Source organism: Saccoglossus kowalevskii, chromosome 4, assembly GCF_978046115.1.
Source record: "Saccoglossus kowalevskii chromosome 4, keSacKowa6.1, whole genome shotgun sequence".
NCBI classification, from domain to species: domain Eukaryota; kingdom Metazoa; phylum Hemichordata; class Enteropneusta; family Harrimaniidae; genus Saccoglossus; species Saccoglossus kowalevskii.
The window spans coordinates 27,667,208-27,685,816 of record NC_140644.1 but is presented as its reverse complement, the minus strand read 5'-3'; the positions used below and the strand labels follow the sequence as shown (position 1 = coordinate 27,685,816).

Here is an 18,609-nt window from a genome sequence, read left to right as displayed (position 1 = left end):
TTCCATTCAGATCGGACGGCGCCCTCTCGTGCCAATCCCCCCTGTCGGCTGGGACAGCGCTTCCGGTGACGACACAACGAAGTACTCGGAATTGCGCACGCGCAAACAATCAGTAATGACGTATGATGGTTTAACAAACGGAGCTTAGGGTACGTACACTAAACACTTGATGATGTTGATTCAGTGCTTTTAGCGAGCTTATAAAGCATACAGAAGGGCCCGGTACCAAATAATTGAACTAGTTTCAGCTAATAGAACGGAAATAATTGCTATTCATGTAGAACACGTTTGCAATACAAAAAACTAGGTCGTTACAGCTAGTGTATCTTTAAACAGCATATTAGACAAAATTAACCACCAAACTGATTCGTTTTTAGAGACTTTATCTTATCGCGTCTCTTCTAACATTACGTTACGTTTCTTTCAAATTCCGAAACCGTGTTTGATGAAGAGTCTGTAAGATGATTTATTGGTTGGTGGCGTGCTTCTGATCGAAGCGGAAATAGCCGACAGTTTCCGAAGGTGACGTCATGGTACATGTGAGTGATCTAGAATTTTCGCCGGTAAGAAAGTTCTGGAGGTTCACCAGTATATATGCCCAGGAAACGCCACTACGCTCGGCAGCTGAATACCAGCGGTTATTGACTTTCGATAATATTGTACACTCTAAGAAACGTTATTCGTTCGTCGAATTCTATTTGAACTCCACCGTACAACGTGTGAGCAGTGCTTATTAAAAACATGTCCGTCGTGGGGTTTGATTTCGGGACTCTGTCCTGCTACATTGCTGTAGCAAGATCGGGTGGTATTGAAACGATTGCCAACGAATATAGCGATCGATGTACGCCGTAAGTATAAATTAGCTTCTTTACTTTGATATATATTGACAGTTTCTATAATTTTAGTGTATGTGTCTTTACCACGAGTACGTCTAACCAGTTCATTCATTTTGTATCGATGTCCCTTACACAAAGATTTTTGAACGTCGGCTGGAGGAATTGTTAACGAAAAGAAGTGCTTCGCCCAGTTTTTTTTTTAAAGAAGAATAACGTATAAACATAATTACTCAATCCAGTTAGACTACATCATTTGAAAATCGTCAATTTATGCTGAATAAAACGGAATACGTCTTGTGTAGGCGTCAGTGGTTTTCGGGGCTATTCGATCTAATACAGTACAGTGGACAACTTTGTTTAAGGTTTCAAGTCGCACGATTTTGGGAATGAGGAGTTATTTAAAAAACAAACAAACTTGGAAGTTTAATTCGAGAAGAAAATAGTACGAGTCTTCATCAGCAGTATTCTGTTGGTGATTAGGTATGGTGAAGGAATATAGAGTTACACAGCATGTTTGATTTGTGTAGGGTTAGGGTTAATGAACAAAGCATGTGCAATTCAAGCACAGGCTGGGTTTCACCAGAATTCACACTGAAAGAAAAACTAAGTTTCTGGCTTAGCAGCCTACAGAAATTCTAAATCAAATTATTCTTAAATTCTGCAAATTTAATTTGGTACATGTATGAACTAAATGTAGAGATCTTTTGATTTGCTAGATGTCTCATCTTTGTGATACATCATTCTTATAAATTGCAACATCTAGTGATGAAATGCTACTGTGATGTCAAAAACCATATGTGGGCAGGCTATTAGCCAGGAATTTGCAACTGCCAGTCTAAGACAATTCAACTTCATGAAAAATATAGATGGTTTTGGATATATTTTGGAAATATAATTATCAAAGAACAATACGAAAAAGCGGAAAATGGGAAAAAGTTGCCAGTCCAGTTGGTGGGTAGACTGTCAGCTGGCTAACACCCTGTATGTAGGTGAAAACAATGTCGTTCAAGTCAACAAGTGTGTTTGGTTGTGTAGTCAATAGTCATTTGTAATATAGACTACAAATCAAAACAATAATGACGCTTTGTGTGGCCTTTGTGTCACTCATTTATGTCACATAATCAATTCGTCTGTAGAGGATGTAATTTATTAGAATGATGTATTGATTCACAGTAAGTCAGTGTACAGTTGATAATAAAATGACTATATGGGGGTGGCTATCTTGAATCTAAAGAAATATGGAAGTTTGAAAACATATTTACCAAATACCAAACTTTCACTGCTAAACTGTTTCTCTCATGTTTGGCCAACTGTTTGGCTCTCATTAAGCACAGAACCTCAAACTCTTTCCAAGGGTATTTGAACCTAAATCTCAATTTAACCCAGAGCCAATCAGCGGCAGCCTCATAGTTAGAAAAAAAAATATGGGCCCACCATACAATCTTTGAGCCACTAGAAGTCTGTGGATCTAGACTAGCAATGTTTATACAATGTTTATCCAGCATATCCATATCAAGAGATGTGCAGTGAAACGTTTTGTTGTAACCAACTGGTAGATTGCAAAATTGACACAACTTTTTTGGCATCTTCGTATTGATGAATAAACTTTTCTCACTTTTCTAATTTATACAGGGCATATGTCTCCTTGGCCGAGAAGCAGAGGTTCATGGGTGTATCTGCTAAGAACCAGGTAATTTGTTCTTTGACAGAGACTTACAAAAACGAAGGAAGGAAGGATTTGGATTATGAAGATGAAAATCAAATATCAATTTTGCGTTCAATGTTGAATAGAATGTTTTATCATGTTGTGCTGTTTGGCCAGACTGCATCCAATGGCTCATTCTGAAGTTGCTTTACATTCAACAGTGGGGTAGAATAGGAGTGTGTGGTTTGTTATATAGCAATGTCTTGCTAGTAAATAGTTCTTTTAGTTTTAAACCACAAACCATGCCAAATATCACTAAAAATGTTGTTACTATATTGTTCTATCTATTATAAAAAGACCAGTCAGGTAAATCTTTAAGTATCTCAAATTAAACATTGAATTGATTACTCTCATAAAACAAGACGTTTTCATTATGTACAATATTAATATTCAACAGTTGCATTCCAAAAAAATTGTACTGTACTTTGTAGTCTTAGTATGAAAGTTTTCACAGCCACAATAGCATAGATGCATCATAATGTTGACAAAAACTTCAGGCACATTTAAATGTTTATTCTCGTGTAATTGTATACATTATCCAATCACTGCATCAAATTTGAATTCCGAATTTGGTACAAATGAGACTCAAGTGTCCAAAAACAATAAATCCACCCTATTTTTACAAAAAAATTAACAATCTTAAAAGAACATCTTTCAGAACTGGATGATGCACAACGCACAGCCAAACCCAATCCTTAACTGTCATTTTGAATATTACAGATATTTAAAAATATTTATGGTTTTTGTAATCAAATTGTCTTCTACACCAATGTTGTGTAATCTTGGTACACATGTGTAGTTTGTATAAAACCAGTGTGTTTCTGTTTTCAGAAATACCACAGCTGTTACTTGCCATTGGGATGAAACGTTCTGTTCATTGGAACATCTACTGTAAAATACTTTATTTTAGCTGGAATTAATTTTCGCTGAAGACTTTTTGGGTGTTTTGTGTATAATCTATTTTCACTGATTTTTGATGAGTTGAATATGAAAAATATAGGAAAAAAGATATATTCGCTGGATTTTAATTTTACCGAATAGTGCAAAAATAGTGAAAATTAATTCCAAGTGAAAATAAAGTATTTTACAGTACGAGTTAAAATAATTTGTATTTGTATTTAGAAATTTAAATTGCATTTATTTAAATCATATTGGTATTTGGACACGGTAAGAAATAAGATACAGTATTGTGATTTGCTTTCATGAAACTAACACGTCTGTATTGTCTGTCTGCAGGCAACAACAAACATGAAGAATACTGTTCATGGATTCAAGCGATTACTTGGACGGAAATTTGATGACCCGTTTGTACAAAGTGAAAAAGTTAATTTTCCCTATGAAATTTGCAAAATGATTGATGGAAGTGTGGGAATAAAGGTACGTGGAATGTGAAAGTGAAATGCATGTGAGGTTTTATTTAGATTATTATTATTTTGCATATTATTCTGGTCTGTCATAAAACCTAGGATATGAAACTCCGTCAAACAACAAAGAAAACTAGAATGTTTGTTGAATGACCATGGTTACACTCACTCCATCAGCAATTTCTCAAACATGTCTGGACCAATTTTGCATTCAACTTGAATAGCAAGATATAAATTGGTCTTTATGTATTTTCATATTCATTGAATTTAATTTTCATAATAAAATAAAATCACAAGATTTGAATATGATATAATCTGTTTCTTGGGCATTCCTTGACTAAATTCAATCAAACTTAGGATGAACATCACTTTAGGTGGGTCACTGATGCACATTAGTTTGTTTGATGATGTGATGGAAAATGGTTGGTGGGAAGCCAAGTTTTGTTGAAATTAGGTACCATGACAATATATTGGTGTACACTGTTACACTGTTTTTTTTTTGATGACTTTTTGACTGAATGGAGTCTATTTAAGCCCACAAAAAATGTGTTTGACTTGTTCATGTGTGGGTTAAACAATTTTGTATCATACAAGAGAATCATATTTTCAGGAATTGTCACTTTGACTGGATTTGAAGTGACTCCATATTTCTTAGCTGAACTAACCTCCTCCCCCACCAACATTTAATTGTAATCTTATCAGTATCTTTCATTGTTTTTAATTCACACAGTCGCTGAAAAAACAAACTTTGTCATTGACTTATCTATCTGGTTTTTATGAACAATAGTATAACATAAAACCATATTGTAATATTCAAGGAAGTTCTTTGATTTAATGCTAGCCACAACTACATGTGTGTACTTTAAATATTGGTCCTTGAGCTCTGTGATGTGATGTGTGAAGGCACAGCACTTATAATTATATAACTATTTCCTTCTATTGGTGACATACTGTGTTAAATCATGTACAGTTTATATGTTTAAAGCCATTAACAGTAACAAGATGTCTGTCTAGGTCACTTGTAGGTCCATCATGCATTGCGGCAATTAGTGCTTTCTCCTGGAGTGGATGCCACCTTTTACTGGCAGTGTTGCATCCTGGTTTGTCATAATAATGACAGGAGGATGTGTCGTTGATTCCAAAGCCATACACGTCAACTTTGTCGCATAAGCCAAGCATCATAAGAAATCCTGTACATGTATACAAATACAAATGTTATTTAATATTCTATCACCACGATACTTGAGAGGGAAACTGCCATTATGATGCATTTAGTGGTGTGCATTGAAATATGAATGAATGAATGAATGAGAGTGAATAAAATCTATGTATTTTATGTATGTTGAAATCACCATGTGGAACCATGGATTTCTAAAATGAGGATATGCTATTGGTGTCATGTGATGAAGATCTTGTGTGTATTAACCAAATCAGTTGAATTGCAGGATGGTCACAAAATCATACTGCATCCAGCCATACATAAATACTAATACAGATGAGAGTCTGTGATAAAACTGCTTGGTTATACTGTTTGCCCATGTCTGTGATACCATTTGATAGAAGTGTGGTCGATTGACACACCAGATTGGATCTTCATTGATTGTAGATGTCATACATAGATTCCACAGTTGATAATGGTTAAAACTATGGCAATATTGTCATTTCAATGGTGTATATTTCGCCATTTCTGATGCCATGTTTTTTTTAATAATGTTGCCACAACATTGCTACCTGTTGTCTTGCTATAATGTAGTTTTTACTCGCTTGTCACCATTGGATTATAATACTTAGTGCATGAATGCCGATGTGTAAAGTATCCAAACAGATAACATATGACGGGTTTTTCTAGAAAAAACTGCAAGAGGGAGCACTGCAATTCAGCGTGCCACCAAGTGGGGGGAGATAGGGTTCTCCCTACCAGGGTGTGGAATTTTTGACAATTGTAAGTTAAAATAGAGCATTCTATGGCTTGGGGCCAAAATTACTATCAGACTGGTCACAGTTGAAGACTGGCTACATGTGATCCCTGGTCAATCAGAATTTGATGTTTGCCAGAGGATCTGCTCCCCACGGTAAGGGGCACATGGCCATGGCATGAGGGCACTGCGCCCCTGTTCCCTTGTTCAAAAAAAATCCTTGGATATGCATGGGCTGCAACCCTACACTGGTGATCTTGCATACCCAGCTGCCATGAAATTAATGGGTCATGATTTTACAGTCAGTTGCATACTGTAAAATGACTAATTTTCACTGTGTTTAAATTTCACTGATTTAGCATTTCAGGCATATTCAGTGGGTTTTAAATTCACGGTTTTATCATTTAGATAACGTGTTCTATGCTCAATTTTACATATCCACTAGGTTTTAATTTAGCGCATTTTCCAGTCAGCGAAATAAGCCAAATTAAAACCCAGTAAATAATTAACCCTTTTACAGGATATGTTTAGAAACCAGCATTTCAAATATATACCACATTTTCAAAATCGATATAATATTCAGAAGTGTCTGTATTTACACCAGTCGCAAAGATAAAACAGTCTTGATAGAATTAAATAAATAATAAACTCAATTAACCTGTGAATCCTGATGACGGAATGATTTTTTTGATGGGGCTTCCTTTATTGAAGTACTCTGCAGCATCCCATGCATACCATAGAGATCTTGGATTTATAACATAGAAATCCTGAGATGGATATTCTTTTCTCCAAGCTGTGTACTTGTTTAACATCAGTTTAACTGATTTTTGTTGATACCACTACAAAAAAGTCTTTATGTCACTTCTTTCTCATTTTGTTGTTGCTGCCTTTCACAAGATAATTATTTGTGCGACCCCCCCCCCCCTCACCAAAATGCTGATCAGGACCTATAACCTCGGAAACCAGTAGCCAATGAGAAATTATGTTCATTGGATCTAAAATTAAGAAATAATTGAAATAAAAAAAATGTTTTCGCTAAAATTTTGCATTCAAAGAGTTAAACTGTTAGAAATTAGTATGTATATATAATGGTAGGGTAGTCACCCGAAGTATTCATGTTTCTATTCATGGCTAGTGTTCATTAAGAAGCATGCATGTCGCAGCATTTTACCTATGATATTTCTTTCCCATAATGCACCAAAAACTGCAGAGCTATATCAGCCAACAGGCTGCTTGTAGGTACATGTATTTTGTCAAATTAATGTTGTTTAATACTTTTATGTACTCCGATTCCGAGTTAATTGCAAATACACACCTTGTTGAGTTGTAACACTTAACAGTGTAGTTTCTACCAAGCAATGAATACAGTGCCTGTTTTACATCTTCTAAAGCATCAAGATCCGTCTCCACGCTTAACTGTCTAACTTCACGTAGAGTGCTAACAACAGGTATTTTTCCTAAAGTCCATATTGGTATTCGTGGAATGTTAGATACCCCTAGAAACACCAGCAATAATGTTAAGCTGCATACTGATAATACAGTCAGAAGAAGAAATGCACTCCTGTCTTTCATCTTGTATTTGTAAATTCTCTTCTGTCACAAACATTTATAGTCGGGTCTTCCGTGCACGTCTTTAAACATGAATCGTGCAAGAGGTACAGTAGTGTGGTTTATGTGATTATACTGTTGTAATCGATCAAATGTTCCTTCTACCAAATAGTTCACTACTAAATGTATCATAGACCCATTTGAGTTGTATCTTTCTGTCAGTTTGAAGGTTTTGACACTACTTCTCCCTGGCAACAACAACAATGCCTTACAGGGGAGGTGCTGCAATTTGTTTTGGTTACTGTATATTTGACAGCATCTTGAATATACATAATCAAAAGTGATCTTAAAAATGATTTCTGGATCTCAAAATAATGCTACTTGAAGATTTTGAGTGTACATGCATGGTGACTACCGGTTTTCTGTGTATGCATGTTTGGAGCATATCTGCACTGACATGAAAGACACAAGAATTAACTACAGTGGTGCACATGAATGAGATGCACACTTTATTGTTGCCCAGTAATGAGGAGTCAATCAAGACTGATAGAGGTCTAATTACAACAACCTGTAGAACTGCATAATAATATACATTTTCACTTGCTATTTAATGCTGCCCAATTAAAATCACATTACAAGCAGTTTAAGGTTACTGACTGAAGACATGACTGAAGTAAAAAGAAAAAAAAAACATGCAAATATGGGGATTGTTGTGACATGTAACTAGACAAACATGTTTGGTGTGTGACAGGTCAAATGCATTAACGTTCTAAATAATCTTGTAATTTACTTTGCGCATGCGCAGTGGTGCTCAACTTGACATCCAGTCAGTTGGTCATTGAGATTTGCGGCGTGAGCATCGCTTTGAAACCACTGAGGGACGACAACCCGTGCAGTATTTCCCATCTACTTTCCACGTTTCTGAATTCACTTTCGGTGTGTTTGCGTGTAAAAAGAAACTATGTAATTATATAGGGCGTCACTGAATTGTACTGGTTGGGGTTTCAGTCGTGTTAACTTTCATAGTTGCTCATATTGGAAATTAAAAGAACGCATGGTGACTCCACATCTGCCTGGTGTCATATTTTCTGCATTACAGATGTATTCCACTTGTAATGTTGTGTTCAGTGACTTAAAGTACATGTATAACTTGCTATCGGTAAATAATTTCTGTGACTATCGATGTTATATTTGGCTATCCTTCGTTCACCACTCCTAGAGGCAAAGTAATTAAGATTCAACGTCACTATTGAGACATTCTCAGCACTACATTCATCACTTTTGAAATCTTCATCTGTGACTATGAAGTCATCTGGGATTTTGTGTCGTAGTTCACTGTTCACATCAGTTTTCTTGTGTAACATCTCTGTTCAGGCAATTTCTCTATACATTTGACAGTCGTGGCTGATGCGCGTTTGCTTTGTCGGCAACTGGTGATTACATCATCTTAGCATGAGTGTTCGGTTTTATGTTTGTGCTTTTTCATTATACGCCGTTTCTTGGAAGGTCTATAATCACTGGTGTCCATGAAACATTTGGTTGGCAACCCTCTGACCTCAGACATTTCTTTTTCCTCATGCCTTGCTGGTGAAATATCAGTAGTCAAACTGTCACTTCCCGTGCTACTGCATTGAAAAAGCACAAACATAAAACCGAAGACTCATGCTAAGATGATGTAATCACCAATTGCTGACAAAGCAAACACATGTTTTTTTCTGTTTTCTTTATTTAAAAAAGAAAGAAAAAAACTTGTGTTTTGTGAGTCTAGGTTTATCTTGATTTCTCTTTGCCATATTTATAACACACATGTCTGCATTCTCCCACAATTTGCATACCGATTATGTGATTTATGTCAGTCAGTGGTTGAAATCATGGGACTTGAATATTCCTCTCAAGCAGTCTGAGTCGTTTTATGTAAATGATTGCCGACATTCCAATCGCAGATGATGGAATCTTTTATTCCGTGCTTTGTAAATGCTGGGATTATTTGCCAAGCTGGCCAAAATATGTTACTGCTGTTATAATCTTATTGTTAAATACCATTTTAATGCTGCAATTTGCACTGTGGTCAAGGCTTTTTTTTATACATTGTCACTAACGTCACATGACAGTAAACTGGAGTGGACAGAAAAATATGTGGAATAACTTCTTATCTGACATAATCGGAAAAATTAATGTGATCTCGCATTTCAGCAAGTGTAAAACGTAAACACTTTTATGTAATCAAAATAGCAGACTGTTTTCCAACAATCAAACTAGGCAGCTAGCTGGAGCAGTATATTCTAATGTATCAAAGGCATTTCTTCACAATAATCTTCATCTGTTTTAAATGAGTCAAGTGAAATGATGAGAACTGCTTAATCCATTCTCTGAGCTTTGTGTTATCTGTCCAATCAGCACCTGGTTTCATATCAGGCTGTGGTATTCAATTCTACTAACCTAAGTGGGCTAGTGTTTTACTGGCTTCTTGGGTTGGTGATTGTCTATTCGCTTTTTAGGCATGACATCACAGGGATGGTACTCAGTGCTATCTTGAACCCAATGACGTTTGAGTGCTATCTGATCACTGATTGGACTCTCAATTTTTAGTGTAAGCGACACATTTTCTTTTGGATTATGTCATTAGACTCCATTGAAGTCTATGATTATGGCCAAGAAAAGAATAAAAGTGAAGCAAATGCATTTAGTTAATAAATTTTATATTTCTATAAACTATTTTATTTTCATTATTTTGTTCAAGTCTGTGTTTAACGATGTGAAATATCCCAGAAACATGGCAACTGCCACAAAATTGTTAGACCTTTTCTCTCTTATGAAATTCATATGAACCCTGTCTGGCACAATTACGTTTATTAACTCGAAGTATAGATGTATACAATGCTGTCAAATATTGCATGGTAAATGTCATTTAATAAAGAGAATCTTGAGACTGTCAATTTTGATACATGTATGTTCTTTATTGTCTTGTATTCATTTTTTATGCAAATAAACTAATAAGTAATCACAATTTGTGAATGCAAGATTTTATAGCGTGGTCTTTCATTTGTATGCATGATAGCCGTTTTATGAACATCATTTAGCCCTTACCGCTTGTGAGATTATAAAGATGTATTTACACTTTCACCGATGCGGAGATAACAGGATAACTGATTTTGGAGTTCAGACTTTACAGTCTGTGAGAAATGGTGACCAAACATAGAGCAATAGTGAACAGATTGAGTTTGGGAGAAACTGAACCGATGCCATATATATATCCAGTCAAGTGAAATGATGAGAACCGCTTAATCCATTCTCTGAGCTTTGTGTTATCTGTCCAATCAGCACCTGGTTTCATATCAGGCTGTGGTATTCAATTCTACTAACATAAGTGGGCTAGTGTTTTACTGGCTCCTTAGGTTGGTAATTGTCTATCCGCTTTTTAGGCATGACATCACAGGGATGGTACACAGTGCTTTCTTGAACCCAATGACGTTTGAGTGCTATCTGATCACTGATTGGAGTAACTATTGAAAGCCTGGATATTTGTCCAGAAAATGAGATGGTACTATTGCAACAAAAATACATTTATTTCATTTGATCAAAATAAGTTTGACTTCAGGAAATTGAAATTTGTTTGAACAGAATGCTAATTAAACAAAGCCGAATCTGGAAAAAATATTGCTGAAATGGAACTGATCCCATAATCGATTGTCTTTTATACACAGGTTGCTCATATGTTGTGCTTTGGCAGGTGGTCTTTATATAAAGGTTCTCACTATGGGCAGGTGGTCTTTATATAAAGGTGGTCACTATAGTCAGGTGGTCTTTATATAAAGGTGGTCACTATAGTCAGGTGGTCTTTATATAAAGGTGGTCACTATAGTCAGGTGGTCTTTATTAGCCTTCGCAGACGAAGTCTGCCGAAGGCTTATAGATTGGGTTCTGTCCGTCCGTCCGTCCGTCCGTCCGTTCGTCCGTCTTTTGCCTCCTATAACTTTGATATGCTCTGTCCAATTTTTTTCCAAATTGGTGCAAATGTATATCTCAATGCCATACATATGCACGCCAAGTATTTTTTTGATTCGCCAAAGTTTCATTGTTTTTCTGTGATTTTCAACATTTTACTAGTACAAATGCCGAAATTTGCCAGAAAAATCTGAGTTTTAACGACATCTCGCAAGAGAACTGGCATACCGTATTGCGCATGCGCCAGTCCAACCGCTGAGGAAATCGTTGACGATTTCGTCTGAGGATATTTTATTCCGGACTGTATCTTTCTTTGCACAAGGCTTACATAGATTAAATTCTATCTCAAAGGTAAGAAACTGTGCCAATGGTATTTATTATGAACTTTGATTTATTCTTTTGTGTCCTGACTTTATGAGAAACTAGCGATCGCACAGTGTCACATTTTGCCAGAAAAACAGTCCTGCTATTAGTTCAAGAACTGGTTATGAAACGTGTAAATCGAAAGTCTATCTCGTCATTTAGGAGGCTTGGGAATAACGTTTGGCATATAAAATACTGGAATAATAAAAACGTAAAAGTTTAGAACACGCTGATCGTGATTCTGTTATGTACGATTGCTATTTCCATTGTTCATTGGCAACTGTAGCAGATTGAAACTTGGTTTCGTGACGACACATTAGACTAGAATTATCGAGAAAACACAAGTCAAGTTAGGCCAACCGTGACTGCTTGAAAGCAATGATGAAATTGAAAAGTACTTTAATTCAATATCAATGAATCTATCATCAGTTTTAAATTACCTTTGAAGTAAATATGATACCCGAGTGCGTTATTGCATTCGTGACCGGGACTTCCATGCTCCATGCGATGTTGGAAGTTTATCGGTAAATCGAACTTCTGTCAACAGAGACACATTTTCCCAATCAGCTATTTATTTCTGTACAGAAGTCAGGGTTTCAATTTCAATGTTTAGCTACCATAATTTATCTCCATTATGAGCAGGAAAATAAATTACGGACCTTGATTGAGATGGATTTAACGGCGGCCATGTTTTTAAGGGATATGTGAAATAATATTAGGGAGGGGGTCAAATTCACGTAATCCTCAATTTTAATGATGTTAACTTATTATTAAAATTTTTTTTTCTTCAAAACTTCGGATATTATTTTATATAATATTTTAATACAACTACAATATGTTAATTAGTATGCAAATTAATATGCAAATTAGCAGCCAATCTGAGACGATGCAATCCAGTTCAAAGGAAATTTGACATACACTTAGGTTACATGATCACTACCTCTGCTGATTAGTTTTTTATGCACTTCTATCTGCTTTTATATTAAATGTATTTTTTTGTATTTTTCTCAATAGTTTTTTTTTATTACTTTTAATAGCTTGGCATCCATTTGGTTCAGCTCAAGTGAAATTTTCGACACAAGTACTCTGGCTTTTTGCACATTCTTAATATTTTATTTTTGCAGAATCCTGTGAATATTAATTTGACAACTTTGTAGAGTGGAAACTATTGAATTAGTTCATCCCAGACTTTGGTAGAACATGTTTAAAATAGTACAGTGTGAACTGCAATTTCTTTCTGGCTGGTATAAATTTATTAAGTAATATTTTTTCGTACTAAAAAGACTCAAATATCTTTTTTAATTAAATCTTACAGCCAATGGGAGCACATATGCTACAACCTCTGCTTATTTTGGACTAAATGTTTTTTTTGTTGTTTTTTTTCAGGTGCAGAGCCAGATTTTTTTCTCAGAAAGCAAAGGCACTGGAACTACATGTATTACAAAAACATACAGGTGCTATTCACTGCGTGTCTGACAATTGTATAAAGTTTCGCAGGTCCTCTTTTTAGCTCCGCTGTCGACTTTGTCGAGCGGAGCTTATCATATGAGTGATTGTTCGTCGTCGTCCGTGTCAATGTTTTACTTTTTCGACTTCTTCTTGAAAACTACAAGCCTGAATGCTTTGATACTTGGTGTATATGCACCTTGGGTAGACCTCTCTTAGGTTTGTTCATTTCATGTTGATATCTTCAATTCTCTAATTTTGGTGAATATTTTTGTCATTTTTGGTAAAAAGTGATATTTTCGACTTCTTGTTAAAAAACGCAAGTGCAAATGCTTTGATAATACATATATAGGTACTACATGTGGACCTCTCTCAGATTTGTTCATTTTGTAATGATATCTTTAATTCTCTAATTTTGGTGAATATTTTTGTCATTTTTGGTAAAAAGTGATATTTTCGACTTCTTGTTAAAAACCACAAGTCCAATTGCTTTGATACTACATATATAGGTACTACATGTGGACCTCTCTCAGATTTGTTCATTTCGTGATGATATCTTCAATTCTCTAATTTTGGTGAATATTTTTGTCATTTTTGGTAAAAAGTGATATTTTCGACTTCTTGTTAAAAACCGCAAGTCTGATTGCTTTGATATTACATATATAGGTACTACATGTGGACCTCTCTCAGATTTGTTTATTTTGTGATGATATCTTCAATTCTCTAATTTTGGTGAATATTTTTGTAATTTTTGGTAAAAAGTGATATTTTCGACTTCTTGTTAAAAACCAATAGTTCAATTGCTTTGATATTACATATATAGATACTACATGTAGACCTTTCTCAGATTTGTTCATTTTGTGATGATATCTTCAGTTCTCTAATTTTGGTGAATATTTTTGTCATTTTTGGTAAAAAGTGATATTTTTGACTTCTTGTTGAAAACTGTAAGTCCGATTGCTTTGATATTACATATATAGGTACTACATGTGGACCTCTCTCAGATGTGTTCGTTTTGTGATGATATCTTCAATTCTCTAATTAATTTATTTTGGTGAATATTTTTGTAATTTTTTTGGTAAAAAGTGATATTTTCGACTTCTTGTTAAAAACTGTAAGTCTGATTGCTTTGATACTATTCATATTGTTCATTTTCTAATCATGTCTTCAGTTCTTTAATTGAAATGTGCATTGCTAACAGCGGAGCTATCTCAGCCGATGGGCTGCTTCTTTTTTTTTTACTTTGAGAAGTTCTGTCAACCAAAGCATAAATATGTGTCTTCTCTGCACATAAAATTTCACACGATTTGTTAATATTAATGTATGATAATAAAAACTTGATAATATTCTTCTGGATTTTTGTACTTTATTTGTATCATTGTCGTATGAGAAGTAATCTTGTCCTTATTAGAGATATTGAAACTGATCCAGGGCCACAAACTAGTTTATCCAAACAGACACAACACTGACTACATATTTGCAGATCTGATTTGTATACTTCCTTGTCATTTTACCTGTTGTACTGGTTTGGTGCTATCTGGTTTCCTTGCTGAGAATAATGCTGACCTGGATGGAGAGTGCTATAAACTTGAAAATGCCATAGAAATCATGTTTGCCAATTTATGTCCATGCAACTTTAGAATGACAACTAGCGAAGGCAGTGTCATTCATGACTTGTATAAAGGTTGTCACAGGTTTTTGACTGTACATGTATATGTAGAAAAATGCTCAGTAGTGCAGAGTTGGAATCAACATTGAATGATTTATTATATTTTTTAATTAAAGGCGAATTATCTGGGTGAAGAAGAAGTATTCAGCACACAACAAATAACCGGAATGTTACTAACAAAACTGAAGCAATCTGCTGAGGTGGCACTTGGGAGAAAAGTAGCTGATTGTGTACTATCTGTAAGTTGATACCTGACTAAAACTTGTATTTTATTTGAATACTTATTGCACACCTCTGCAGTCCCTACATATACAATGCGTAAAGGACTTTCACGGGTGTGCTATAATAACAGCGAGATCTTTTGGCAACTTCACATCAACAATTGTTTAGGTTGTCTCTCTCATCTCGGACATTTTACTCACTGCTACATGAAGTGCTTACTGGTGCCTTAGTATCTCCTGAGATGTTGCCCACATTGTACATCTGTTGGTCTGAACGGAGTCTTGCCAAGAGCACCATTGCAAATAGACATTCAATGTTATATTGAAGAAGTTGCACACTAGATCTGATTAACATTTAATAAACATGTATTCTTTTATTGAAGAAGATGTTGTTCTAGTAGGACAAATAAGATAATTATAAATGAGCCAGAAAAGATTTCTTACTTTATCAATCTTGGGAGGTGCTCTTTGCCACTGCTCTGTATGTGGTCTGAATTGTAGCCACTCTTATTAATGAGTCGGTGTTACAAAAAAAGTTGCATAAAATAAATGAGAGTTTAACTTTATTTGGATTTTGGAGCTGGGTAGGCTCAATGTGTTTAAAACTGTAAACCGATTTAATTTTGTGGGTTGATTTAATTTTTCTCCCTCTCTATTGTATTCATTCTTATGTTCATGTGCTATCTTGTCTGGTTACAGGTACCTAACTATTACACAGATGCTGAGAGGAGAGCTCTTCTGGATGCTGCCAAAATCTCTGAACTCAATGTATTAAGACTGATGAATGATACCACAGCCAGTGAGTACTGTTAATCTTATAACAATCATTCAGTTTACAGTGAATGCATTTTTTTAGATGCATTTCTAATAGGGAAAATATGGTAATTATACAGTTGTCATGTTCTAGTCATGAAAAAAGTAGTTAGTCAAGTGAAATGAGGAAAACTGCTTAATCCATTCTCTGAGCTTTGTGCTATCTGTCCAATCAGCACCTGGTTTCATATCAGGCTGTGGTATTCAATTCTACTAACCTAAGTGGGCTAGTGTTTTACTGGCTTCTTGGGTTGGTGATTGTCTATCCGCTTTTTAGGCATGACATCACAGGGATGGTACATGGTGCTATCTTGAACCCAATGACGTTTGAGTGCTATCTGATCACTTGTAACTTTCAGTTTGTCTCCCATCTAGGAAATAAATATATGTCATGCATTTTAAAATTAATGGTAATTTTGTTATTCAGGTGCTCTGGCCTATGGTATCTACAAGCAAGATTTGCCAGTCCCTGAAGAGAAGCCCAGGAATGTGGTTTTTGTTGACATGGGTCATTCATCCTTACAAGTTGCTGCCTGTGCATTCCATAAAGGAAAACTGAAGGTAAAACCGGTTCAGGGTTAGAATTTACATTTTTTACCTGTGGTTCATGTAGACCACCTCATTACAATTTTGCTGGTCAGTAGTGTGAAACATTGGTGTTCTAAAACCTTATTACTGTCGGTCATTATCTGACTCCTCGTGAGTTTGTTTCATTTCACTTTTTTGTTGCTTTCTACTTGATGATTCTTCTGCTTGGAGTCTGCGGTAGTTGACAGTTTGTCAGTGCTCTGTATTAGAACTATTAATTAGAAACATTGCAGTGTGGACTTCTCATTGGAATCCCAGTTGTGTTCACATGAATTTGAAAGCTGAATAAGATGTATTTGAATACTTATTGCACACCTCTGCAGTCCCTACATATACAATGCGTAAAGGACTTTCACGGGTGTGCTATAATAACAGCGAGATCTTTTGGCAACTTCACATCAACAATTGTTTACATTGTCTCTCTCATCTCGGACACATCATTTTCATGGGACACTTTGACATGTGCCCATGCATTTCTGTTGCAATAATCTTGCATAAAAAACAGTCTTTACGGACATTCAATTTTAAGTAATCTGTGTTGTACTTTCTGTATTTCCCTTTAGTTGATGATGACTTGTTTCACACTACCAGTTTACATGTCCATAAATTTATTCTCATCTAGGTGCTAGCTACAGCTGCAGATCCAGTCCTAGGTGGTCGTGATTTTGATACTGTACTAACGAATTATTTTGCTGAAGAATTCAAGAAGAAATACAACGTAAGTAAACAAATGCTTTGATGAATACAGACTTTCACTACAGAGAATTAAGTCTTGGCTAAGGTACCCCTTAATATAATAGTACAACATTTCTGAAGAATGTTTTCTTACGTTTGGTTTGCACATATTGTAAATACTCTAATTTAGGTGTCTGGGAAGAGTGAAAGGCTTTGGAAGATCAAAATGTTCAAAAAATAGTGACTAAATATTTACAGTAATGTGATTCATGACAACAGGAACTCATCACTTCTAATAATAGACCTGTTTCTTAGACTCAGTACTTTGTATTGATGGTTTTGACAAATGTGAATAAAAAAAAATGGAAAGAAACGTCCTATTTGGGGATGCCAGCATGAGGTGTAGTTCTTGTACTTACAGCAAGGTCTCATTGTTATGTAGTATGAGGTGTAGTGTGGTTCTTGTACTTACAGCAAGGTCTCATTGTTATGTAAACAGATTGATGCTAAATCTAAAATGCGGGCATTGATGCGTCTCAGACAAGAATGTGAGAAAATGAAGAAACAGATGAGTGCTAATCCCAATGAGTTGCCAATTAATATTGAGTGTTTTATGGATGATAAAGACGTGTCTGCTAGACTAAAAAGGTAAGTGGTTTTCATAATTGAGTTTTCAGGAAAGATCCTGCTGTTATTTCCTCTTACAATGATGGCTGGGTTCATAGCATTTTTACTGTAATAGATAAAACAAGCATAGAAAGTAACAATTCAACCTTTTTTTGATCAAGAAACTACCCTAACTTATGATTTCAGTAAAATCACAACCAATCACACATGTACAGTACAACACACTGTACACAAGAATTTGTACTTTGATTAAAAGTTAAGCTTAGCTTTCTTAAGTTAGTATTCTTACATACGACATATTGGCAAGAGTCATGTGACTTTTTATTGGTCCCCGTTCAGATGCAGTCCGAAAACGGGGACTTATGTTTTGACCTCCGTGTGTCCGTGCGTGTGCCCGGACCTGTATCTTAGAAATGCCTGGACCAATCACAATCAAACTTCACACATACATCATACATGATATTATACATATGCACGTCAATTTGTTTTACGATCCGATTCAAGATGGCCAAATGTGCTCAAAAATCCTAAAAAATCAAGCATTTCTCGGCTGTTTACAAATGGATTTTGTTCAAACTTGGTATATACATTAGACATTATGGGACCTTGATGCAAATAATATTGTTTTTCAGATCAGATTCAAAATGGCCGACTGGCTGCCATTTTGTTTTAATGAATGTGGTTCTCGTGCCATATCTCTGACTTGCTTTCATTGATTATGTTCATATTTTAAATATTCATTATACATCATGTCATAGATATACATGTATTCAAAATGGCTGATTTTGAATGCTGTTCCAGAGCAATATTTCTCAATATGGACAAGTACTTGTTTGACGATCAGATAAAATGTCGATCATTTTAATGTTAAAAAATCATATTCCTGATATGGT

The 18,609-nt window shown here is 35.4% G+C and overlaps 1 protein-coding gene across 2 annotated transcripts in view; it reads left to right on the top strand.

Annotated features, from left to right (window-relative positions):
• Nucleotides 1-82: 82 nt before the first annotated feature.
• The window catches only part of LOC100376550 (97 kDa heat shock protein-like), a 34,001-nt gene continuing 15,474 nt past the window's right edge, over nucleotides 83-18,609 (top strand). Inside the window, exons 1-9 of one of the 2 annotated variants that reach the window (XM_085498045.1) lie at nucleotides 83-149; nucleotides 452-848; nucleotides 2,469-2,526; nucleotides 3,778-3,918; nucleotides 14,909-15,031; nucleotides 15,713-15,812; nucleotides 16,254-16,387; nucleotides 17,037-17,132; nucleotides 17,589-17,737. In XM_085498045.1, coding sequence (XP_085354171.1) covers nucleotides 742-848; nucleotides 2,469-2,526; nucleotides 3,778-3,918; nucleotides 14,909-15,031; nucleotides 15,713-15,812; nucleotides 16,254-16,387; nucleotides 17,037-17,132; nucleotides 17,589-17,737 — 908 coding nt within the window. In that variant the 5' untranslated portion in view covers nucleotides 83-149; nucleotides 452-741. The remainder of the gene's footprint in view (nucleotides 150-451; nucleotides 849-2,468; nucleotides 2,527-3,777; nucleotides 3,919-14,908; nucleotides 15,032-15,712; nucleotides 15,813-16,253; nucleotides 16,388-17,036; nucleotides 17,133-17,588; nucleotides 17,738-18,609) is intronic. The other variant, XM_085498046.1, reaches the window with a different exon arrangement.